The sequence below is a fragment of the Mauremys mutica genome, chromosome 5 (assembly GCF_020497125.1).
Source record: "Mauremys mutica isolate MM-2020 ecotype Southern chromosome 5, ASM2049712v1, whole genome shotgun sequence".
In the NCBI taxonomy this organism is placed as follows: Eukaryota; Metazoa; Chordata; order Testudines; family Geoemydidae; genus Mauremys; species Mauremys mutica.
This window is the reverse complement of record NC_059076.1, coordinates 34488581-34515827: the sequence shown is the minus strand read 5'-3', so window position 1 is coordinate 34515827 and position 27247 is coordinate 34488581. Positions and strand designations below refer to the sequence as shown.

Sequence of the window (27247 nt, the reverse complement as noted above, 5' to 3'; positions counted from 1 at the left end):
GAGTTCAGGCTGCTCCTGCCCTCCCCCCATATTGCTTTTCCTGGCACCATGAGATTGACAAAGACTGCAGGACCAGTTACTACTCCTGGATAAATAACCCGTATATGTCTTGCATCTAACGGGCTTGCATAATACCAGTCTTACAGGAAAAAATCCAAAGATTTCCCCCCCCACACACACACATCTGTTAGAATTATATAAACCAATGGAATAGGGTCTTCTACAATGCACATGGTATTTAAATAATAAACATGGGAGCATTTGTAGTCAGGGACACATTTTACCAGCTTTCCCATGAACAGGTTAGATATGATGGACAGACTCTTTCTCATTGATTCCAGTGGGAAAAGTACTCAATTTTGAATTCTTCATTTAGGTAAGTACCACAGACTGACTGGCCCTTTTAAGGGGAGTCAGACTCAGCTTTACCTGGGGAAGTAGCTGTCCTCCAGCTGCTCATGTGGCTTAATTACCATTAGTGACCCCAGCTGTGAAAGGGTTAGGGCACAATATATAGAGAGGAGAACTCAATTGAGGGGAGAAAACATAGAGGTGCAGAGGAAAGAAATTTCTTGTTGTCTGAGCAGGTAGGTGGGAGAGAACCACTGAGCTGGTCAGGCTTGTGTGTGAGGTCTGAAGTAGGCCTGTAAGCACAGGACTTTAAATCCTTGAGAGTAGCCACCGGAGTCCCCTGGGAGGGGAGGCAGTGGGGAAGCCTGCTGGGAAGAAGCAGCATTGCAGAGCTCTGCAGGGTCCATAAGTAAGGGATAAAGAGCACAGAACTTCTCTCTAACCCAAGAATAGCAGAAGAATTGTTGGTTTGGATATTCATTTGGCTCTTCAGCTGGGCTTTCTTTCTGCCAGGAGGAGACAGCCCTGGAAAAGTGACCTGACCAGAGGGCTGGGCCACAGAGGCTGTAAACAGAGATGGTCTGTCATGGGGTGAAAGTCGTGGTCCCCAGACTTGAACTAAGGATGCCTGTGTCATGACCTGACATTAAGGGGTGCTACGGCTGTGAGTGGAACTGTTTATGGTAAGATTCAACATCTAGTTAAATCCAACTCTGGATAAATGCAGTTTTTCTTTAAATGCATTTGTTTTGATGTACTACATAGGTAGATGTGGGTGTGTGTGTGCCCCATACCCCTGGGGAACCAGTATTCCTAACATTTCTCCCCATAATACCTACCCACAGACAGCGTGGTTCTGGAACACAGTGAGGGCTCTTTATACCACTCTGGCAGTGTAGAGGACAAACCCAGCCAGTGGGCAACACCACTGCATTAGGGGCTTCCCTGGGTGGTGCAGAGTTGCTGCAGTGTTTCTGGGGAGCACTGGAGGCATTCTGGGTGAAATCCTGGACCTATTGAAGACAACTGGAGATTTGCCATTGACTTCAATGGGGGGCAGGCTTTTGCCTGGTGTCTCTGGGAGGCTGAATATCTACTAGCGCTCCTTTGTGTGCACCTCTCTGAACAAACTACCCCACTGCTTAGGGGGTGCAGCCTGCCTCTCCCTGTGTGCCGCGAGCCAGCATGGGTAGGAGGGAGTGGAGCTGTAGTGCTATGCACTTACTGCCCCTTCCTGCCTCCCTGCAGGGAGCATCCTGGTAGCAACTCTGAGCTCTTCCTTGGGGCTTCCCCCTCACACTCCACACCCACACAAAGGCTTGTCTGTAGGGCGCAGGTCTCTTGAGTAGAGGGGACTATTTTTACCTAGCTTCTCGGGGGGTGATCTGCCTGGGGAGTAGGGTACAATTGGGGTTTCAAGTATAGGAGGGGGTGGGGTGTTTTGCACAGAGAGCAAGGGAGTAACGGAGATGCTGCCCAACCACCCCAGTACCTAGCTACTCCCTGCCAGCATCCCAGGCGCTGTGGCAGCCACTCCAGCCCGTCTGGGTCCTGCTCTTGCCTTCACCCCCAGCAGCCACAGAGCCCTGCCAGGCCCGAGCATGAGAAACAAGTCACTTAAGAACAATGTGCAGTGTGGAAACATGGAGCAGCCCCACAATAGTTCCATTGCGGGCACTCTGTGCTCTTGGTTCTGCCCGGTTGCTCTTGAGAACCTGATATGTGGGCACATATGGTGTCCCTGCCTTTCCTGTTGTGCTGATGGCTTCATAAAAGGTTGCACTGTTGTAATAGTTGACCGAGTCCTGAGCCATATGGACATAGAAGATTGAGAGTGGCAGGCAAAATTTTTCAATGGGATTTCTTTTTTTGATGCCCACCTTTCTGATTAGAACCTGCCTGTCCTGGAGGACTGGCAATGGAATCTTGGGCCAGCTGGCAATTATCAAAAGGCATTACTAACCAGAGTGGCTAGTGGGCTATGTGATCTCTCTTCAGGTCCTAACAGAGAGCTGTCACCATCACAAGAGTTAATAGCCTCCACCGAGCCTTGGGAAGGCCGGGGAATTGCAATACTCCCTCACCCCTAGATTGTAAAGATTTACTCTTCAATAGAATAAGGTGTTACTTACACAGGTAATGAAAAAGGGTTTTTTAAATACATAGGGCCAGGTTAATCACTGGCATAAATCAATAGTTACACCAGAAATGAATTGCTGTTATTTTTTCAGCTGGCCGTGTCAAAGTTCTATACTCTCCTGGACAGCCTGTGGCCCAAAGACTAGAATGATAAAATTCCCCTCAATAGGAGTGAAGTTTTATTTCTAAGCTTCATTGTTTATAGTAGCAACCAGATCTTGTGCTTGATTGTCCACTTGAGATTCATTATCTGAATACATTCCAGTAAACACACAACCCCCATGCTACAATGAGCCGTGCTTGGGCTCAGGGGCCTGCCCATGCAGCGCTAAATGCAGGATTGGGCGTTCAGACTTACGTATTTCAGTAAACAAAAAAATGTAGTCTAAGGGCCCTACCCTGCAGCGAGCGAAGCACGTGCTTTGCTTAACTTTATGCCCTTGAAATCAGTGAGACCACTCATCCAGGGAGAAGCCTGGTACAGTGTGTGTGTAAAGGTTTTTGCAGGATAGGGGCCTAGACTGTCATTTATTACTAGTAGTAATGTGGAACCACCATAATCACTTGATAAACTACTGTCCATTTTAAAAATCAACCTCTCACTAATAATTCTACTGCTAGTGAACTCCAAATTCATGTAAAACCAAGGGAATGGATACACTCAAGTCTAAGACAGAAGTGAGGGTGGGGTCTCTCTCAAAAAAAATGTAATTGATGTTAAACTCAAAGCTAAGAATATTCTCACTCTCTGGAAAATTTAGGTGGTTATTTTTAAAGTTACAAAGTGGGGGGGGGGTTAGGTCCATTGAAGTCAAGTTAAGAAAAAAAATCATCAAACTATGGTACCAAAAACTGATACTTTTGTCTTTAGATTAATGCAGCTTAACATATTATGGTCCAATCCTGATCTTACATCGGTGCTAATTGGAAAGAATTCAATTGAGGTAAATGTTGTAAAACCAATGTGTGTTCAGAATTGACCCCATTTGTCTATTGGTGAGCACCCACAAGTAAGAACCAGGATGCCTGGGTTTTATTCCTGATCATGAACCTATTCCTGCGCCATCGAAGTCCATAGGAGTTTTGCTATTTACTTTGGTGAAGCAGGATCAGGCCTTAGCTGAGTCTGAGGCAATCTACAAAATGGGTAGAATAAAATTTACCAACCTACCAGGAGTGTCTGTAGAGGCATTTGAGGTCCTTATGTGAAAGGCAAGCAAGAGCAGAGTATTAAAGATTAGTTTGCACCTTATTTCCTATGCAGTATGCAAAATAATCACCACCCTTGCTTCATGTGTTTAATCACGAATAAAATATTTAGAAACTATTTAATTTTTTGCCTACATGTTTTTTCCTGTATAATAACAAATGCTACTTTTCCTAGTTGCCATAGTTTTACTTTCCAATGAATTGCCTTCATACAAATAAAACTTTGTCATCTTGTCCTGAAAGCGATTTCATCTCTTAAAATGGGATTCATTTTTGTTCTGTTCTGTAACTTACTCTTACAGACTCACGTATTCCATGATTCTGTGGGTTTCTAGGAACTTTAAAAAACATTTTCCCACTGCAGTCAATAGATGGGTCATGGGAATGTCACATTAGCGTTATTGCTGGCAATGAGCGGAAGTCAACGAAGAGCTGAGGCACTCTTTAGTAAGAGGCAATGGGATTGACAGAACATGATTTGGGTAGTCTGGCCTTTGCTTGATTCATTTTATGACCCAAATAAGTGTAAGCCTTTTTATTAGTGGATCACTAAATGCGGCTCTGATGTGGGTGAGAACAGCAGACTTTTTTCCTTCTTGCATATACTGAACCTTTAGTACAACAAAATAAAAATGAATCCCATTTTAAGAGATGAAACATACAGTACTGGAAAAGTGTGGGAAGTGCTGTAAAGCAAGGAGCTTTTGAACAAATACACTTAAGTCCCAATTAAAAAAAATATTCAAAGGGGGGAGAGAGAATGAGATGGCAGCCTTCCACATGCAACTCCTCCTGAGCACTTCTGCTTCAGGATCTCTGGAGAGTAGAAAGATTCAGACTATACTCAGAAAATAAAGTGTAAACAACAATTAGTGTAACAGTGCAATGAAGCATGACATACAGGCAACCTGAGGTCAGACAACTATAACTAAGAGAATATGCACCTGGGATAACTATTAGAAAGGGAAACAAGTAATTGCAGATGCTAAGAGGCAGAGCCTGTAGCTAGCTAATGTTGTATAACAGTTATCAGAAAATTGTCTACATTTGGAGGTTGAGGGTGGCACGCATGACAAAATGGTCAGTGACAGACCATTGCAAAAGAGTCCGAGCAAATGCTAACAAAACTGTGAATGGATATACACAGCATAACAGGCAAAAAGCCATATTGGTGAAGAAAAGCCTGTGCTGGAGCGACTTCTGGAAGAGTGCCTCTGAGTACTAACTGGGATGCCAGATGCCAGCATGTGCCAGAGTCTCAGGACAATTCACTTGTGTGTGAATATCAAAGAAACATTTACTAATTCATTTGAATGTTACTCACATTTCCTTTGAAATGAATTGATATAGTCTTATCATAACCTGTTGATTGCTATTATGTATGCCCAGTAATTAGATAACCCTGAACCAAAGTGTGTTAGTGCTAAGATGGGATATTTGATGTGTGAACTGCATTAAAAATAACTAAATGTTACTTGTATTGTTTTCACATCTCTATCCCTAGTATAATGTAACAGGCAATTGCATTGTGTGTGTCACTGGAACTAGATTGCTGGTGAAAGCAAAGCAAGTAGAATGTCGACTTCAAAACAAGAGCCATTGAGTTCACAATGGGAATTTACAGACTTAGTCTGCATTCCTCATGCACAGCCAACAAAGAAAGGCCCAGAAGGTGGATACAGAACTTGTCAAGCTTTTTTGTGTGTGCATGAAGAAGATATAAAAGATGGATTCAAGGGAAGAGCCTTCATCTCTGAACTTCTTGGACACTCACAGGGAAGCAGTCCAGATGCAAGACAGACATCCCAAAAGTTATTTTGGGTAGCCCTGAGAGATTTATGGAAAAGTGGCAGATTACTATGTCTCTGCTATCATTTGGGGCTTACAAACTTTGATTCAACTGTTAATGTATTTTACCCGCTTTAACCTCTCAACTCCTTTTTTGTTTGCTAATAAACTGTTAGTGCTAGCAGCCAGTTTCTCTAGTAAGCTGTCTTTGGTGTGAGATTGAGTACCTGTTGACTTGGGGTAAGTGCCTGACCCTTTGAGGTTGGGAGTAACCTGAAGTGGTGTGATTTTTGGTTTTAATAACCTCTTATCACTAAGTTCAGTTTTTCTGGGTGGCAAGACAGGTTGGAGGGTCTTAAGGAGATTGTCTGTCTGTCTCCATGGTAATACTGGTATAGTGATCCAGGAGTGCACATTTGTTACTGGCTTGGTGAAATCTAATTATAGAATTACTCCTGGGGGAATTCTATACCAAAAAATCAAATTCTTCACACAATATTTTAAAATTCTGCATATCTTATTTGTCAAAATAACACAACATAGTCATGACCATTTCAATTATTTTGGTAACTTAGGTATGTCAAAATACCTGTCAGCAAGTATGTCAATACAGACAAAGATTCAGGAAACATTTTTTGACAAATAGATTCCGTGCTAGGCATATTAAAATGGAACTTTGAGTAAGTCCTTTAAACTACACTACAGAAACTTATTTCCCACACCCCTCAAAAGCAATGCAAAGGCTTGGAGTCAGAGGTAATGGAGGAGCTGAGGGAAGTAAGTGCTGGGCAGGAGCCTGTGAGTGAACCTGGAGGGTTGTTGGGTGTGAGTGGGAGAACTATGGAAGGGTTTTTTTGGGGGGGGGAGGAATTGTTAGGGAGACGCAGAGCCTCCCCTATACTGACCCTGGCTGACCACTACTCTCCCATTCAGTCTGGTATATCTGTACCCACCCCCTTTAGCCCTGCATTCCTCCCCCATTCAGCCCCTGGCTCAGTGCTGTCACCCCACTAGCTCTTCCGAACGAGTCTGTGACCTTTCTCCCTCTCCCCCCATGTCTCCTCACCTGGCCCCATGGGCAGGGTACGGTGAGGGAAAGCAGCCTTTCCACAGCTGGCTGCTCGAGCTGCCCTCTCTTCCGGCACCACTGCAGCCCCTGGTAGGCAAAAGGTGCAATTGCAGCACCTCCCCAGCAGCATGTAGTATTCTGCGAGGGGGAAAAAATCTGCAGGAGACAAACACTACATATGCACAGTGGTGCAGAATTCCCCCACGAGTATAGAATATACCACCAGTTTGGGGTGTCTAAGACCAGACTCTCGGTTGTAAACCACTCCAGACAGCACGACACGGACCTTTGGCATATTCCCAAAAGGAGGTAGTCCTAAACTGATCCCTTTAGTTGCACATGGGCTCACATGTATGACTTACAGGGCATCATGTGACATCCCAATCCATTCAGTGACAAGAGACACCTCTTTTTCAATATATGTGCATTATATCCAAGACCACCTTTTGCATGTGCCCTTTCAGGTTGTGGTGATACCCATGCCCTCTCTTTCCCAGGGAAACTACATTTATAGCCCTGGTTAGGGATGGCTTAACTTGGCCTGGCTCCCACTACAGCAATGAGGATTGTGGTGGGCGACAGCTCAATTTGCTAATTATCTGACAGTGGGGCAGCAGCAATATAGTAAATGTTATCCTTCACAATTGCAGAAGGTAGACTGAGCAGGTCCACATGCAGGCACAGAGGGGTACCTACTTTGCCTTTCTTTCATTCTGGCTCCTGCTCTTGCAGCTGTCTGGCTTGTACACCTCATCTAGCCACAAACCAGGGCGTGGAGCAGTAATGTGACTGAGCAGTGCCTGGGGGAGTTCACTTCACTCTGCAAGAGGTTCTCAGTTGATCCTACAAACTTTAGTTTAATGTCTATGACACACAAAGCCCAATTGCTTCATCCACTGTGCCTGAGGCTGCGAAGGGTAGGGTTATAGTCCTGGAAGTCCCTATATTACCTCATATTTGGGAACTTGTTTTAACATATACACATTCCCAAATAACTTGTGATGAGAGCACACTCTAAATTAGAAAATAAATACAATAAGCAGCTAGAACTCAGGTCTTCACCAAGTACTCACCCCTCCTGCTGTTGCAAATAAAACTGGCACTCCTAGTGAAGCATCCCCACCCAAATCCTGCCAGGTGCTCCCAGAGGGAATGAAGTGCACCTATTCCTGCACTCCAAGGTACAGGCTGCTCAGCAGGTCTTTCACAACAGCATTAGTGGAACAGCAGAGGGGATCAGTGGGCATGGGCTGTTGTACAGCCCTGACTACAGCACCAGGGCCCCAATCAGTTCCCTGGGCCAGAATAAAGATAAAACTTGAGAGCAGGAAAAGTCTCTGGTCTCTTTACCAAGCACCTGTTTGCTTTGTAGCAGTAAGGCTATGCTCTGTATATGTGTGCGTGTGAGAGATCCTTCCACTCCCCTTTGGGAATGCCTTACTTTGCATGTTGGCTAGCTGTTACATGCCCTGAGATTGCCTGTAGCGGACAGGAAAGAGGCTCTTGGTCTCATTGGTACTTAGGTATTCACTGGTTGGTACATACCACTTTCATGTTTGATTGTATTCTTCCTTTTATCCCAACTCTTATCCATTGTAGTAGATAATGCTTGTCAGTGTGGTGACTAGGCTGAAGCACTCCAAGAACTTTGCAAGGGTGGCTAAAGCATTATGCTGTGTGCAAAATGAGGGTAACAGCCAAGGACTGAGCTTTACAGCAATATGCTGGAGAAACATTTTGGCACACAAAAGGATCAGAGTTCTGGGCTCAGATCTGCCTTACACCTCCTGTGTAACAGTGGGCAAGTCACTTAACCTCCATGTGCCAAATTACCCTTATCTGTGAAATGGAGCAGCATTTTTTTTATTCCCTCTAGGAGTATGTGGTGTCACTCAATTAGATTGTAAACTCTAAATCTCTGTTCTCAAAGAAGTGAAAATAGGAGTCATGACCTCATCACTCAGCCCTGTATTAATTCCCCTGAGCCAAGCAGGGCTGCTGGTGAGGAAAGCAAAAAGAGACGGGGTCCTTTAATTAGATCTTGGATTTTCCAAAAACATCTGGAAAGTTGTCTCAGCCACTTTGAGTAGTTTCCTACACACATACAGTGCTTTGTTCCTTAGGTGTACACTTAACCAACTCAGCAACACTCTATTCTGCATGGTGCAATTTTTGAATGTTCATAATTCAGTCAAATCAAACCAACTGCTGCCAGTACAAGACACTGTGTCTCACTGAGGACTATTTTCCATGCAAAACTGCAACTTTCAAACAATCATTCTGGTTGCAGGGCTGTTCAAAACAGGATCCAAAATGTTATTAATGGAAATGCATTTTTTCAGTCACCTCTCTCTCAAAGGGTTGAAATGTTTTTGCTAAAACTTTTCACAACCAAAAGCTATCCTTTAGGAAGAGGAGAAGCATGGAAAATCTCAAACTCCCAAACCCTCCAAGAGCGTGTGTTACAAAGCTCTGTCTGTCCAAGAACAGGGTTCTAGACCAGAAACCATTTTGCAACTTTAACTATTGTGATTGCTGCTGCTCTAACTATAATATCTGTTTTAACAAAACTGCAGCTGTTTCACCACAGACCACATCTCTCTCTCCTGATTATGGTGCACCATGAACAACTTAATGTAAGACTATTTCGTAACCTTTTCAGGTTGGCAACCCTTCATTTGAAGCCAAATTTTTGCAACCCCTTAAATCAGTGATACTCAGAACTCAGAGTTTCAGGAGCCAAATTAGCGATCAACATTACCCCAAAGAGCCACAGTCATGTGAATTCATTGTTTCATTTCCTATAGCACTATATATTCAATCACTGTTTTAATATGATGTGCAGCAAAGAGCCATATTAGAGAGCCACTTGTGGCTTGAAAGCCTTAGTCTGAGTATCACTGCCCTAAATTTTCTGTAAAAGTTAAAAAAATACAATTAAGGATAAACCCATATAATTCATTTGTGTTTTGAGAGAGTGACAGGAAATATTTGATCTTGAAAAGTAATGCTGTGGGAGAACAGGATTTTTGGTTTAGACTGTAATAAATTTTTCAACACCTCATGGCTCCCTGTGGGATACAACCCCCAGCCGAGAAACACTGATGTAAGAGGAATCGGAGCTGGTATGAATATTAACTGGAGGAAGTGGCACTGTATTTCACGCTACAATTAGTCACAACACCGTACATACATTTTTCACACCAGACACGCTAGAACAAATTTTGCATCAACACTGAGAACTTTATAACTATGGAATTCAGCATCAATGGTTGGATTAATATTTTAATAATTACACACTTTTTACATTATGAAAATAAGTCATAAATAGTGTAAAAATAATTCCGAAGATCAACTTCTCACAAGCTAGGACCAAAAACCCAAGTACAAAACTCAAAACAAAACAATATTAAACACTGAAAACCAAGGAGAAACTTTCAAAACAAAACCAAAACCATGCTGTTTGAACCAGAGGCCACAATAAAGTGGAAATAACAAATTAAAATGGATTATTTAAACATTGCAATTATTTACACTACTGGGCAAAACAGGTTTTGTGCCATTATTTACAGTGATAAGACACTCCAAATAGTTGTAGCAGAACTGATTACATGAGACGGACCCAATGTTTTCCCAAAAGCAGTGTAACTCTTGCCAAATTACTTTTCGTTGCATTTTTATCTCCTCTACTGTACTTACAAGAGACCATTTGCAATACAAAAATAACTGCACTTATAGATGAAAAAAGTAAAAAATACAAATAAAAATATATAATATTTTGCAAAGGAAAAAAGTCAGATACATACATCTTTAAAAAAATGTTACTAGGCTGTATGGTATTATATTTTCCCAAACATGTACAATAATATAAGAATATTCACATAAATGTTAACAATATGTAAAACATTCTTCCTCTACAAACCAACCTCTTCAATAATACTTCAGAGAAGTGTGCAAGTACCAATGGTATCTGGGAAATTCATATAATTTCTTGGTTAAACAAATAAAACACTAAAGGTCCCGGGTTGGGTAAGGCCCCCGCTCTCCAAAGAAAGACAATTGTTTCTAAGCAGCATTAACTTGATATATTTAAAATTACAAAACAAACAACACGCCAGAAGGTTATTTTTAATACGTTACTCCACAAAAGAAGTGGAATCAATGTTCGAATTCTATCAGATATGAAGGTGGCAGACACTTATTTGCAACGTCATTTAATGAATCCAACCACCATGTAAAATACTTCAATAACAGAAGGTTTGAGAGAATCTTTGTTTTCACATTATTGTAACATTGATTCATAAAAACAAGTTGCCATATGAAGGAAAGCAATCAGATGATAGGCTTATTATTTGAATGGCCCCAGGAAAAATGAATCAGTATCCACAACCACCAAACTCCATGCTTGCTTCTGATGAGTCTCTTTGCAAAGATCAGCACTTCTGTGAGAGACTTTTTTTTTCCTTTATGAAAACCAAAGTGTTCTCCTCGGGTAAAATGTAAAGATACAGATTTACAAATACATATGTATGATGGACAAGTAGTGGAAATAAGGAAGTTTGAAAGAAAATGTCAACTTCTGCATGTCCTGTAGGACCTTATTCGCTTTCAGAAAAGTGAGATCGTTCCTGCAGCCACAGTTCCACTGAAGTCAATGGATATTCTCTCATGATTAATAGTGCTTAGCTCTTCTATAGCACTTGTAATTAGTAGATCTCAAAACACTTTACAAAGGAGGTAAGACGTATCATGATCCCCATTTTACATGTGGGGAGACTGAGGCACACAGTGAAGTGACTTGCCCAGTATGGCAGTGTCGCAGCTGAGAACAGAATCCAGGGATGAAACCCTGGTGTAAGTCAACAGAACAACTCCCATTCTCTTCAATGGGGTCAGGATTTCACCCCATTTCCTCTGACTTCCAGCCCAGTGCTCTAGCCACTAGACCACAGTGCCTGCCCTTAAGTAGTTAAGCAGTTAAGGACTGCCAGAGGAGGGCTGTAGTATGTTCCAGTGTCATCATCAGACAACAAATACACAACAGTACCTAGTTTGTGTGTATTCAATATTATAAAGCTTCAATTTTTCACACTGTACATAACACTGACTCTTGAAGATAACCCGTTTTAAGCTATTAGAGCACATATGCCTCTTTTTCTGGATGCAGACATGCTGATTTGACCTCTTTCAAACTTTTCAAGAATACTTCTATGGTATACAGAGAAAACACATATAAACAGCTGGATGCACAGAGTCATTCTGCCTCACCAGATTGTCAGACAGTGACATCAAAATCACCAATACATTAAAAAAAAACATATTACAAGAAAAATAACTTATCAATACCAAGAATGAATGTTTCATGCTTTACTTTGTAAAAATGAGGTTTCAAAGCATCCTGTAAGAAAGTTCTCCCTCCTCCCTCCTCAACTAGCTTATGAAAATGAAGACAAAAGGCCACTGTTCAATGTGACTGCAATACACTTAAGTTAAAGATACATAAGAAGATTGATACCAAACAAAAACTGAAAAGCCTAAACAAAGGAACAAGAAATAATCACAAAACAAAGCGAGGGATACAGAACCTAAGTAAATTCATGTCCTCTACACATTTTTACAGCTGAAAAGTTTGGTAGATGAACCACTGTTTCTGCATATTTACAAAATTTAACAAAGCAAATGAGGAATGCTACTAAAATGTAATAATAAAACAGGTGGTTCAAACCAAAGCTGCATTGCCAAACAAAAAAAATTATATAATAGCACCAACACCAATTGTCTTTAAACTAAACAAATATGTTGCAAGTCTTCCGAGGGTGCTTTTCATTATGAAATATTCAACTTGAGCTACTTTGTCTGTACTACGTATCAACCTTTTCTAGATTCCCCCCCTACTGTGCATGCTGTAGGCACCTTTTCAATACCACTTAATATGTATATATTACTGTTCTAATCTGACTGGTTATATTGATAACACTGCATGTCTACTAATGAGACCCTGTCATTTCAGTGGAATGATCCTTTCCTGACATTAGCCAAAACCCATGACACCCATTAATGGACAGCAGAAGCATTCTTATCGGAGTGAGCAAAAATAAGCAATTTATGTTACTTATTTTTGTTTTTAAGTTTACATATATACAGTATGTATTCTGTGGGTCATTGTGTTAGTGACTATCGCACACTTACACCAGAGCTGAATTTTGCCCTGTGTTTAACTCATCAAGTACCATCAACAGAACTATTTGTACTGTGATATTTCACACTAGTGACTGTAAGCTTCAACAAAAGTATAGGAACTAAGGGTCATGCTTTTCTTGTTTCCAAAATAGGATTTTTAAAGTTGATGTCCAATCAGGCACTGCAAAATATATTTGGGTGATAAAGGACAGCACACATTTAATAGTGCTTTAGCTTGGCGCTAACTCCTTAAAATGACTTGCTTTCATGGGCAATTCCAAATTTTTGCTACCATATTCAGCATGCTAACACTATAGTAACCTTCCTCATTTAGTCTGCAAACATAGAATGTTAGGGAGAACATGTGCGTATCCTGATTTTTTCACTAAAACTAGATGACTCCATACTATTACCATACTTTTATTTTAATGTATATAGGTAATTTAGCTAACTGGGCAAATTTTCTCATTAGAAGATAGGAAATACCATACTGCACTGGAAAATAGACCATCTAGTCCAATAACTTGCTTCTGGTGGTTCCCAAAAATTGGAGTGCCACAGAAAGATGATACTTCCAGTCCCCACATGCATAATGCACTTAGCCATTGTGTGTCATGTTAGGAGATGGACAGCAGGATTCTCTCCTGTTCAGAGGACAGCCTGAATTATTTCCCAAGAAACCAGAATAAAACTCGGAGGTGGCAGGGTGGAATGCTGGTTTTGCCCTGATCCTGTAATCCGTTTCGTGGGTGAAACTTCCATTAAAGTCATTACTGTAACACTCAGACTTACAACAGTACATAACCTGTGCAAGCACTGCAAGATCAAGCTGGTGGTTGTGAGCACTGTTTAAGTAGAGTAAAACATCCATTTCTAGCAAAGCATCACTGGGCTTTTTAAAAAAAATTGCACCTGTAAGCAGGCTTTCTGTAGGAAACTAAGATGGAGACTTATGTAAGAAGTCATCTTTATAGAAGTAAAAAAAATTAATAACTCTCTCTCCTTGAAAAGCTATTTTCTTGACATGGTTTTGATATATTGAAATGGCAATAAAATATTGTGCAGAATGAAAGAAATGCCTACAGTATGGGTTCTAGTGACTTGAGATGCTAATGTGGTAGTAACTATCCACTTGAGAGTGAAATCATGATAGGTCCCAACTTCCAGATGATCTACAAACCCACTGAGCAGCAAATTATGCCTATTTCCAGGAATGGCAGGGTGCCTACACACTGGTGGAAAAATACTCTTTCTGCAACTCTGTTTTTGGTCTGCCTATAAAATGAACTCTCAGAAATGTATTTTAAAAGTTTGTGATCATCTCAATATGCACAATTATTTGAATAGATCTAAAAAGAATTTGCATCTACCAAATACAGAACTGTTTCATACAAATTAATCTCTTAATCTGACCACAAATGCACCATATGAAGACTCAAAACTGTAACTGAAACAAACAAATTCTTAGGGAGGCTCAAACTACAAAGTATGCACCAATTCAATGTTTCCAGTAATCAAAATGCAACAAGAAAAAACAGACTCTGCTTCTCTTGTGTACTAGTCATTTGATCAGAAATGGAAAAATAATTACACCTTACAAAGTGTATTGTGACTACCATATCATGATAATCACTTGGGTTCACTCCTTTTCTACATTCTTTGGGTAACCATGTCCAGCAAAATCATTGCAATTGTAGAAAAAGAACCACGTGAATAAATCATCTTGTGAAAGTAAAATGAAATAACTTTTTTACAACTTAAAGGCTTCAAAGACTCTAAAAATAGATAATACTGAAACAAGAGGAACACATGATGTGAAGTACTTCCTTCAAAGCCTAAGTATTTGTCAAAACAAATCTGACAGAGGCTACTGAAATTAATCTTCTGCAAGTTTTGAAAGCTATGGTTAATTTTGTTTCATTTTTTCCCCATAAAATACAAGAGTTGTGTAATTTAAATTGGATAATCCAAAACCCACACTACAGTACATACAGATCCCATCAGTTTCATTAGTTCATAGAGAGTGTTCTAAGACTCCCCATTGCCAAGAATGCTTTCCTTTAGCAATCCAAAAATACAATATGTGGGGCACATATTGTGTCAATCCTTGAATCAGACTGAGAAGCTTCTAATCTCAAATAGGGCCTGTGGTCAAACAATCCACTTGGCATCTTTGCAACCTTTTCAAACTGCCCACAGAGGTCAGGGGAAGTCTTGTTTCTCCTTCAAACTTCTTTCCTTCTTGGTTAAACAGTTGACAGCACTTGGCATCTAAACCCATCTATCTTGAATGTCTTCGTGATAGTGAGCAGTGCAAGAAAAAACGATGCTGATCAACAGGCATGACCCCTTTTTGACCAAGGGAAGGGGGTCACATGACCCACACAACTGGAAGCCGTCCACCTGCAGTTGGAACTGTGTTCCCCAAAAATTCAAGACCTTTTTCTAATCTCCTCTGCTTTATCTCTTTTTGGCAATAAGCCACGGGGTGACTCCCTTGAGATAACAAAAGGAAATAATTCAGAAGTTTGGATCATGAGTCACAGTGAGCAGCCATTTAGCATGTGGAGTGATCACACAACAAGCAGGTTTGGCACACAATTCATGCTTTTTTTTTTTAGTCTGTACAAGCAGGGATGATGGCATGAATCAGTGATAGTGTTTAAGATGAACATGGAAGCAAAGTCAGTAAATTCCAATGGCAGTTGGTACAGTACATTTCATAGCATTTAGCTCATATTTGGTCACAATTTCATGTAAACTAGTTCATGGCACTCATTGTCCATGCAGGTCCACAAGCCAAAAATAAGAGAACTTGCAGAAAAAAACTAAATCTCCATGATTTATCTCTGTATAGATATCTCTATAGAGAGACCAATCTTTATTTTTGCAGATTTCTCCTGTGGTTATATATATTGCCTAATTGCAGATGTAAGTGAAGAAAATGTACACATGGACTACTGCAAACAAGTAGAAGCAGCTACATGTAAACATATCTCAGACTTGTAAAATAAAATTTCTGTTTTCAACTATAAATACAAAAAGGTGGAGCATTATACACAACTTCATGCTTCTAAGGTTATATTCATCACTGCAAAGAGACAAAAAGAGATAAATTGGCCAGGTTAGTAATCTAGTAGCCAAACTTCTATTCCAAGTATATAAAGATAGGGAAGAACCCCAAACATCTTTTATTCTCTTAGCCACAAATGTGCTTCCAAAATGCCTATAATACTTATGTTGTTTTTTTTAAACTATTGTCAGCGATGCGGTCACAAATATCTAACTTTCTAACCGGTGAATAACTTTCTGGGAACCTAAGAATCACTGATTTCATGTGCATGCCTACTTCAGTTGTCAGTTACTTAAAGAATTATAGGCAGATACTGACCTCTTTTGGGAAGAAAAACAATGCTTATTATCCTGGGAAGCAAATAGTGACTCCTCTTTACCTCTAGCAACAAGATGGGTAGCTGTGTAAACACCACCATCAATTTTAGATCTGGTCATCTTCAGATATGAGTAACAAATAGCTTCAAGTACTACAGCAGCCCCTGAATTGCGTTGCCTGTTTTGAGAGCCACAGCTGAAAGAGTGCCTCTAAATTATCAAGGGCGGCACTAGTTAAAGGGAAACGGCAGGTGTATTGACTTTCTCTACAAATACAGCTACACTGCCACACACGTTTTCCCAGCTTAGAAGTAGAATTTTTATTTTCAGTCTAACCTATACATTGTTTAGGCTTTGCACATAGGACTAACCTGCCCTGCAGTAGCTGGTTTGAGGTTGGGAAAGGGTAGTAGGCAGCTCAGTGTTGACGATGTATGATGTCCCACTCTATAAGGCAGGACAACTCAGTGTGAGCTGCCACGGTATGCTGCTGCCCAGCGAGTGGTGTGTATGGCTCCTCTTAGCTGGATAATTTTATACCTGTAATTTGTTGCCTGTCAGCACACCTACTACTGGCAGCAGACCTGCTTCCTGGCGTGAGGGCTACACGCACCTCCCGACCCACAGCTCCACCTGCTAGCTGGTGTCTTTCAAATAAAATATTCAATTGTTTTCGTTATTAGCCAGACTCTACTATGTGACCAGAACTATCCAGAATCAGCTTTTGAAAAATGCCTGGGGTGAAATCCTGGCTCCCCTGAAGTCAATGAGAGTTTTTCCATACCCAGCCAGGATTTCACACATGGTTTATTCTTTCAAGTGAATTCATGCAGCAGTATTCAGAGAGGAATAAATATCTGTTCACTGATACATTTGCTCTGAATGCTGAGGCTTTTAAATCTAGCATTGTCCGAGTTCTACCGTCCAATAGCAGAAATCTTTACCAAAGTAACAATGTTATTACTTAGCATTGCTGAAAAGCAGCAGCAAGCAGTAATAAAATGCAACAGCAGACTTTGGGGGTTGGGGAAGAGGCAAACGGGAAGAAAGATGCATTGTCCCTTTGGATAACCCAGAAGACTCAAAGCTTGATAGGTCAGTATGAACATTTTGGTAAGACTCTGCCACACCACTGATGGGCAAGTCTGATACTGTCTCCCAGCTCTTGTGCAGGGGCTGAAGGAGATGTAGCTCTCCCTGTGAAGAAGAATGATGGTCTTTGACTTCCCAGCAACTCAGGTGCCAATTGTTTTCAAATACTGCATGAATCAGTTGCTGTTATAACCCCTACATATTACAAATTCATCATGCAAATAATATTTGAGAAGAGGTTATAACTTGGACTGCTGTGTATTCCAAAGTCTGTAAACTATTCTTATTGAAATCAGAGTGTGTGAGGTCAAAAGGGTTCTCTTATGCCAAAGAAAAGGGATGGTGCCTCTGTGCAGAAATAATTTGGCGTCTTACCTTTTGCCAGCAGCCAGGCATTGGTAATCCATCCGGCCCCTGTTCCAAGGAGAAAGATAAAAAGTGCATAGATGAGCCTGACAGTATATCTGATGAAACAACCATGCCTTCTTAGCTAATGAATAGCTCCCACTTCCTAACTAATAATTTCGTCACTTAAGATGAGGAAAATTCCAACATCCAATACAGGCTGAGTGCGCTCACATTGTAAATACATACAATCCTGCCCCTCCAAAAAATTCAAATCCCAAACTACAGTGTGCCTAATCATGGTCAGAACTTTAAATCATAACTGCTATATTTTTGCTGTCATAGCAACATTATCAGGGGTCAAATCAGTTGAGCTGGATTCATTGCCAGCAGATTATATGTTACTCTAAAGTGTATCTATTATTCATAAGTCATGGACATTTAGCCACAAATCAGTCAACAATAGTGTATCGCTTACTGTTTTTGTGATCCTGGTACAAAGTTAACCCATTGATAGGCTATTTATGTCCAAACTGCATATGGGAATATTTTCATACATGTTAATTCTTACCTTTATAAAATGAAAACTAAAGGACTGAACCTACTCATACTGAAATCAGTGGGGAAAGTTGCCATGAGAGTAGGGCACTAAGGTAGAAGCTGACTACTCTGTAGCATGGATAACATGTGGCTGTCAAGCTATTTGTAACTTGGACTGTGCTAGTTACAAGCACTTAGATACACTCCCAGCACAGTATTCTGTTCTTGCTTAAAACCTCTGTGTCTCCAATTTAGTGCATGGGACAGATTCTGATCTTAGATACACAGGTTATAATGAAGTTATTCCTGTTTTACACTGGTGTGGAGGACCGATCCTGTAATGTGAGTCAAGGGAATTCAGCACCTCACAGAACTGGACTATAAATGAGAGGAGAATCAGGCCCCAATCATTTATTAGGTTAAAGGCAATATTACTTTATACTTGGATTTCTTATCTGCTAACAATTCTGAGAAACAGTGTTTGAGTGTTGTGTGTGGGGTGGCTTTATTCATTCATTCATTCATTTATTTATTTTTCTGGCAAAAACTACCTGCTTTCTAGAACACGAAACGGTGCTCTTTGTTTAAAAGCTTATTCTGATAACTGTCTATCTATCCCACCAACAGAAGAACATTTTTTCACAGCAATGGTATAAGGGTTCTCCAGATATAAATGATACTACAAAGACAAACACATTTTTTAATTATGAAGGCATGCTTGATTACCCCCCAACAAAATATGAGACACGGTTATCATTAATCAGAAGCAAACAAAATATAACAGACTATGTACTTCAGATTAAAATTCCACTGACAATTTAGATTAGAAACTTTGTACTTGATATAAAAACCTACTTAATTTTAACATTCATCTTTAGATAATCGTGCTTAGCTAACAAACAATATCAGAACATGCAGACCAAATTTAACTGCCAACAATTAAAAACACCTATATCTTGAGTCTTTTGGAACTGTGTATGTACTGTTCAATTTTAATTGGAAAAAATAAAACATAATTAGATTTAAAAAAAAATCTGTGTTGCCAGATTGGTACAAGGGAGAGGGTCAACAAGTAGAATTTTAGTATGGGGGGAACTTGAATTCATGCTAACACAGAGTGGGGAAGTATTGTGTGTATTGCAGGGAGGTAAGTTCCAAAGGAAAGACCATTAAATTGAAAACGTTAAATAACGAAGACAGTGAGGGTTTGGGCTGCAGACCATTATCTTCTTACAAAGCTCAGCTAAGTTTTGGGTTTCAAATTTAAATACTATTCTCATCTATGGGCCCAATCCCAAAAACATTGTTCATAGGGCCCCATCCTGCAGATCTTACTCATATCTTTGCTTATTGCAAAGCTCTGTGATTTAACTTTGACAGATTGATATTTATCTCATTCTCTGCATAAATCTCATCTTGGCATAATCCTGAAAAAAGATGCACTCAAAACTCCCATTGATTTCAGCTGGAGTCAAGTGTGCAGAATCGTTTCAGGTGCAGGTTAGGGTGAAACTAACTCCTAGGCAGAGGGCCAGCATGAGGTCCCCACAGCACTTACACTGTGGGACTTAAATAACATATGGTCCTTGTGGTGGCTCTCCGAAAAGAGGTGTATTTCATTCTTAGTGAGTAAGGCAAAAGGCATTTGTTGGGGGAAAAAACAAACAGTGCCGAGGGAAAAATTATGTTGGAAGAACACACTCAAACTACCATGTGACGTGGGAGCAAAATGCTGGGAGTTAGGTTCCAGGTGTTGACAGAATGTGTCTTCTCGATATGGTTATGATTGCTGAAGCAGCTGATTTGTTCATGCACATGCATGTATTAGGTGGAGAACGTAAAGTCCGCTCAGAAAAACACCACTTTACACTGAGAATGACTGACTATATACAAAGGAATCGCATGCAGGGTTGGTAGGAAAGAGAAATACTGTACCAATTGGCAAGGGGCATCCAGCCCATCCAGGCCTGGCTGGCCTGGCTCCCCTTTTTCCCCCTTAATTCCACGGAATCCCTGTTTGTAAAGATTAACTTGCAACGTTACTGACAAAGAAGTTTCTTTGGCATTTGATTCAGCTGGAGCAAAAAAAAAAAAAAAAAGAGAGACCAAGAGGAGCAAGCTTACAGCAGCAGTGATTAAAACCCATGTGGAAATGACCCAGGTGCAGTCTCACATCTAAGACCTTAGTGTTTAAATGGCCCTCCAATCAAGAAAGAACTACTTAGCTAAACAGGTTTCCAATCTGTAGAGAACACTGACAGGTAAGTACAAGTTGCCAGAATGTCTATGCAGCGCATTCCATGAAAAATATTCCATAAGTGACATTCATTTTTAAGATCTCCAAACTGGTAATTTAAACCAAATTAGGAGGATAAAAAATAGTCATGCTGGAATTTGCAGACTAGGAGAGGAAACCCTTTGAATGATACCAGGTTACACTATAGCTGTGGCTTATTCCTCTCCTCTCGCTTTATCCCGTTATAATCTACAGCAGGAGGAGCGATTTCCAATACATGAGTGAGACATACCAATGGGCAAGGTGCATCTAATCCAGGGGCACCCTGTTCTCCTTTCTCCCCTTTAGGCCCCTTTTTGCCTTTCTTTCCCTTTTCCCCCTGTGGACACAATGGTTTGGATAAAACAAATGTTTCATTCTTTTGGGTAAAAAAATATAAATGAAAGAGATTGGTTTAAAAGATGTTTTTTTTTGCCAGTGGAGGGCTGAAAGGACACTTACCACTGTGTTCTGGTTTGGATAGTGCATTATGTGGAAAAATAAATAATACGATCATAAGCAAGAACTGCATCAGTTGGTATTATTGAGCTTTTGTATTAATGCCAGTATTATGAATTATTTGAATCCTAAAGTAGGGTTTGAAATTATAGGCTGACTTCCTGATTCAAACTGTGGGCAAGGACAGAAATGGCAAGCGGAATGTGTCCCTTTCTTTGGGAGCTACATAGGAAGAGGTATTCTAGTCAGAGGTGTTTTGGAACAACTAAACAGATCAATCTCATTTCTGCCAGTCGGGGGACGGGAGGGGAAAACAGTGGGAACAACTGATTCCCGGTGTGATTCAGTGGAGTCACAGCAGGGATGACTATGTCCCAACATGTCCTTTACTGAATGAACCTTGCATGCATCAGTCCCAGTAGAATCTGGGCCAAATTCTGCCCTCAGTTACCCCCATGCAAACCCACTGAAGTCAAGGGAATGGCAAGGATACCACTCAGAACAGAATTTGGCCCTTCATTTCAAACCCTGCTAAACGACTCAGAAGATCCAAACTGCTTGATGTTGAGGTGCTATACAATTTTCCAGTGATCCCTATCTTTCTGTAATTAGAAACAAATTAGAAATGCTAATGAATATTTACATTTAAATTTCATGTTCAAAACATGATTTCCAAATCTCTCTCCATGGCAGGTAAAATTTCATTGGCTTATCATTTATTCACTCCTTTAAGCAAGTGACTGAGTTTGCACCGAGTTGCTTTTTAAAAAAAGCAAATGATTAAGATTTCTGAAGGAGAGGTGGACAGCAAATTTCACAGCTTTTGATAATCCATAGAAATGAGACACGGAAAAAGAATCTTCTTTTTCCCAACAGGCCTACCCTGGAAGGGTGACTCCCCTCAAGCAGTATGTGATATTTGGAGAGTCAATTTTATAATTGATTTCACACCAGTTGATCACAATGGTAAATGAGTTTCAGGCTCACTTGCAGTTTAATAAAACCAAAACTGCTTCTATTAAAAAAATAAAAATGGAGTAGGACAATAAAAAAGAGGGGGTGCACCAGGTATATTACAAAGAAATAGGAAAATAGTGAAAGGAAGATTAGTATGACACTGGAGAACAACCAAGGGAGGGCTTTCAAGGTTGTGGCTGTGGAAAGGATTCAATTTATAAGGAAAAAGGTAAAAAAGACAGAGGGAATTGTAAGGAAAGAAGGTAAAAGGAGAAGGAAAGAATGCACCTCTGGAAAGGCAGACATGTTTAGGATGAAGTACAGTAAATGGACTTTCAACCAGTTTCACACCAACACAAAGATTAAATCGATTTAGAAAGTTTACAAAAACTTGAATAATTTAAGAAACAAACTGTCTTACTGTAATTCATTTACAAAAGGGAAAACATATAAAATACATGAAATACTACAGTATACTGTACCATTCAAATGTAAACAAGAATCCACAGACAGATATACTGTATTTATGGCACCATGTGAACAGAATTCCTCATCTATCTTTCCTGTGTGCCAAAAAGCATTCTTCCATCAACCTAGCTGTGTCTACAAAGGGTTAGATCAGCATCCTTGGTACTTGGTGGGTGTGGATTTTTCACACACCTGAGCACCATAGCTACGTTGACCTACATTTTAAATGTAAACCAGGCCTCTGTCAGTTTTAACTCACTGAGCCTCCTATTAATTCTTCAATGAACTGGGTGAGGGTGTGAAAAATGGTGGTGGTAGGGGGGGATAGTTGCTGTTCCCTTAACTTGCCACTCCCCACTTCCCTGAGTTTCAGGCAGATTTCACGGGATCCCCAGAAGTCCAGGAGCATCTGTGTGAATGCCCCATGCAAGCACTGATGGATGCTGGGGAGCACAGCTCCTGCAGCAACCATGCTTCAAGTGATCCCTCTATATGTCCTGACTCGGGGCTCTTTCCCCAATGGGAGGATCAGCATCTGGGGGGGAAGAGGAGCAGCACAAATGACAATAGATTAAGGCTGTTATAACTTGTGCTGTGTGATTAAAGATGGAGAATCAACAGAATTTTACCTGGCTGCCCTAGCCCACTCTCCCTCCTGTTCTCTCCAGACCTGTGCAGCCCAAAACCTGTGGAGGGATTGCTATGTGATTAGGGGAAGGACACAGGCTCCTCCCTCTCCTGGGCACAGATTCCCCTCAGCACCCAGGAGGGAGCATTAGGCCCTTAGAGTGCAGTCCGGTGAGGTTCTGGACTTCCCCCCACACCTCTAGTATCAATTGGAGTGGAGGGAGTTAAGCACTTTGTGAGATCAAGCCTTAAACTGGGTTCAGGAAAATCAATCTCTGTCCTTTTTAAACTGTTAATGTAATAACTTTTAAAAAGATGGGTTTAAAAAAGAAAAGGTAAACTACTGGCATCTGTATCCAGTCAGATTTTTAAAACCCATTTTAATGACCCCAAATACCACATTATTTAAGTGCAGACTTTTGAGGATTCATTTTTTTGATTAATACAATTTAGAACAACAACAACAACAACAAAAAACCCAAACAAACCAACAACAAACCACTTTTAAAAACCTATTTCTCAAAAAGTCCTCCTGGAATATAACCTTGTATGTCAACTTACAGCTTTGAACAATTATGTTTTTACAGCCAAGTTATGCAGAAATTAGGATGCAAACACTGACTCTCTTTCACTGTAGCAGAGCTAGTAATTTCTCCTACAGGGGCTCACCAGTCTATGATTTAATCCAGAACCAAGGGGCTGCAGATTTATGCGCTGCCCAATATTATTTGAAAGGATCACATAGGTGAAAGAGGAGATGTCATTGGTCACTAAGAAATGTCATGTTGTTTATGCTACAAATTTCTGCAGTGTAAATGAACCTCAGATTTTTGGTGTAGAAATTTAATAATTTGAACCTCTGTGACATCAGCCTAGCAGTCAATATCATTCAGCAATACTTAAAGTGAAAAAACATGGTAAATTGGCACATAGCTGAATTGAAATCACTGCAGCTATGCTAATTTACACTAGCTAAGGACCTGGCCTCAGCTCTATGACTTTTTTTTTTCTTACCCTATTACAGCTGAGAAAAAAAGTTACAATGAATGATTTATCAGTTGAACTTAGCCCTTACTGAAAAATGTATTGGATAAAATTAGCCTCTTTGTTCTGATCTTGGAACAATGACAAGCAGGTTGTAATTTCCTCATATCCATTTTCCCAAAACGTTATTTTTTTTGGGAGGGGAGTTAAATTTCTTTAACTCTATTAATCGATTATGCATGAACATTTCTCTCCAAGTTTTGGCTGTTTGCTCTGAACACTGTGCTAATCAGGGGTGGTTGGGTAGATAAGTCACAGGATATTGTTTCCCCTTGCCAAGCAATAGCAGATCTTGAGACCTGGAGGGTCCATTTCCGACTAGGAGCAGAAATCAGTGTTGCAAAGCTAAGATGTTTTCTAGTAGAATTTATTTCCAAGATGTATACACCTAGGTAATAATTGGAGATATACCAATCTCCTAGAACTGGAAGGTCATCAAGTCCAGCCCCCTGCCTTCACTAGCAGGACCAATTTTTGCCCCAAATCCCTAAGTGGCCTCCTCAAGGATTGAACTCACAACCCTGGGTTTAGCAGGCCAATGCTCAAACCACTGAGCTATCCCTCCCCCCTCCTATTTCCTTGAACACAAGTAGTCAAAAACTGCAACAAACTCATCTTAGACACCACTGCCTTTTCACCAAGGAGCACCTGTCTTGGGCCTCTCTCTCTCTTGGAATGTCATTGCTTAATATATTGTTTCCCCTTCCTACCTCAGCCCCTGGGCTTTCTGGGAAATCCCTTATCTAGGATCACATGGTTACTCAAGGTGGCCTGGCCATCCCTGCTGCTACTCTACAACACAAAGGGACGCTAAAAAAATTCCATCAGAAAGAAGAGCACTTTAACCTACACAATCCTCTTAAGAAATGTCTGGGTGCAGTACTGTACCCATCCCTTTCTATGGAGAGTTTAATCCTCCTGAATGCTTATACCTCAATGACTCACAACAGGCATGATATTAGCACTTGTTGCCATAACAGTATTGTTTCTGTGCCCTGACTCGTAAGATACACAGGCACTTCTGGAGCGAACACTCATCATGCATGTAATATTTATAGTTCTGTGTCTGCCAATACTTGCTCATGTGACTCTGAGGTTCACTTTCTGTGAACATTCATGCCAGTGAAACTTGATTACATGAATGTCCATGGAACGTGAACACAAAAGTGGTATGGGTATAGTTAAAGTGAAGCCATTTAAAAACTCAAGCTAAGATTCTTTGCGATCATTTGCAGTGTCTTCCTTTAGGATGATGTACTCTGCTCCCCAGCACAAGTGGCTTGCTCTGTAGGCTGATACAGGGCCACAGTCATACCTTCTTGCAGGCCCTTGTTGAAGGAGCAGCCCCTCTACTCCTGTGGGCATAAAGAGACTGCACTTGTTGTAAGTCCCTGTGTGGGCAGCACGAAAGAAGTCTCTTTGCAAACTCTCCCTGTGGCCGCAGGGAGAGTCACATTCTGGCCCTCAAATATGAATTGCTTTTCACTGTGTTTATTATTTGCATATCACTCAGCTTGGGTTGTGAAATGAGGCTAATTAATTTCTGTTTATGGTTCTCATGCCCTAGAGAAATATTGCATTGCTTGGCTTACAAAAACTATAGGGAAGAGTTTTAATCCATATAAGCAAACAAATGCAAATAATCAAGATAATTCTCTTAACTGTAAAGCTTGTAAATTTTTGTAAACAATCCCTAGCACACTTTATAAGGTACCAGATCTGCAGTTGGTATCAATCTGTCTAGACCCACTGGACCTACACTGATTTATACCAGCTGAGGACCTGAGCCAGCATCTCCCACACAAAAAATTACTACCCCAGTGACATGTGCATTGAGAATCACAGACTGACAAGGACTTTCATCAGGCATTGGTGTGGGTTACAGAAAAAGAGCCTGATCTTAGGGTGAGAGTGGACAAACTCTTCCCCTCCTATCTTGACAAGTGTTGTATTACTGGTTCTGCATGGAGGTTTTGGTTCTCCTTCTGACTGATGACTTTGTCTAACAAATACATGTGACCTGCCTTTTGGCACACAATAGGAAGAAAGATCAGGTTTAATGGACAAATGTTAGGGTTGGGACAGCAAAATGGACTGGGCTGAGGAATCAAACAACAGATAACAGCACTGAGGTCACCTTTTCTCCCTTTTCGCCTAGATCACCCTTTTCTCCTCGAGGACCAGGGAAACCCTATAAAAAAAACGAACAGAGATATCTATTGGCTTCTCTATCAATGTAGGTTAGGTTTTAAAATACTGCTGGAAAACTTATACAGAAAAAGAATACTGCGCTGCATGCTATGTGTCAGAAACATGGCTCATATCCAGCAAGGTCATTTTCCAGCAATGGAAGTAAAATGTGATTCAAGTGACTCCTACTGTTGTACAGACTAAATGACATTACTGGGCTCTGAAGGGGACTGCTGCAATTTGGGGCCTTTGACAGTAGGGAAGGTGGGAATGGGATGAGAGTGGGGAAGGTGGGAATGGGATCACAACAGGCTCTCACCTGCATGCCATAAGAAATCCTAAATTGTGAAAAATGTGTCATGTGTAGAGTGTGGGATTATTTTTTGTAATAGGGATGAAGTTACTTAACCAAATGTTGGTGGCTCCTCGTTCTGCTCCTAGTGAGGGGCACTAGTTAGAGTCTGATCCTGCAAACTCTTCTTACCAGGTGTAGTAGTTACTACTGTGATTAGTCCCCCCCAGGTCAATGGGACTCTGGGTAGTAAACATTGTGCCTTGTGGGCTTTTCAGGGTTGGGCTGTACTTTCTCAAAATACCATTGTTCAGTCTGTCCCTCTCACCTCTCTTTATCATATGCAAACAACTGCAATGCAATGTTTAGTATGTTCTCTGCATGTTCAGCATGCACAGATAATGGGAAATAAATGTGCTGCACCCAGTGAAGGAATCATGTACCTACCATTATGAGTAAACTGGTCATAAATATTACTTACATCAAGGCCAGGCTCGCCATCTTTGCCCTGCCAAAGAACCATATAAACTATGTTAGCATCCCTAAGCCTCATGACTATGTGATGTCTTATCTGCTAATCACACCTATGAAGGCTGTCTTGATATGCAAGCACCTGCCTTCTGCCTACAGGAGAGCAATAGCATTCTTTTTGTACAGCAGCAATACACATTTCTAGGGTTACACAAATAGCATTGCCATTAGTGAAGGGTCTTTCTGTCAGTGTTTAACATTTCCCCTGTTTCCAGGGACTGATAACTTGACTGTAAAATTTTGCTGTAGATTGAAACTTATTGCACAAGCTCCAGGAGCAAGTTAAAATAATGCAATCACT

The 27247-nt window shown here is 40.7% G+C and overlaps 1 protein-coding gene across 1 annotated transcript in view; it reads right to left on the bottom strand.

The window, feature by feature from the left end:
- Positions 1–9805: 9805 nt before the first annotated feature.
- The window catches only part of COL25A1 (collagen type XXV alpha 1 chain), a 454889-nt gene continuing 437447 nt past the window's right edge, over positions 9806–27247 (bottom strand). Inside the window, exons 37-42 of the mRNA XM_045019561.1 lie at positions 26897–26923; positions 26071–26124; positions 20841–20849; positions 20039–20116; positions 17594–17632; positions 9806–15827 (exon numbers count right to left, since the gene is read on the bottom strand). Coding sequence (XP_044875496.1) covers positions 15825–15827; positions 17594–17632; positions 20039–20116; positions 20841–20849; positions 26071–26124; positions 26897–26923 — 210 coding nt within the window. The 3' untranslated portion in view covers positions 9806–15824. The remainder of the gene's footprint in view (positions 15828–17593; positions 17633–20038; positions 20117–20840; positions 20850–26070; positions 26125–26896; positions 26924–27247) is intronic.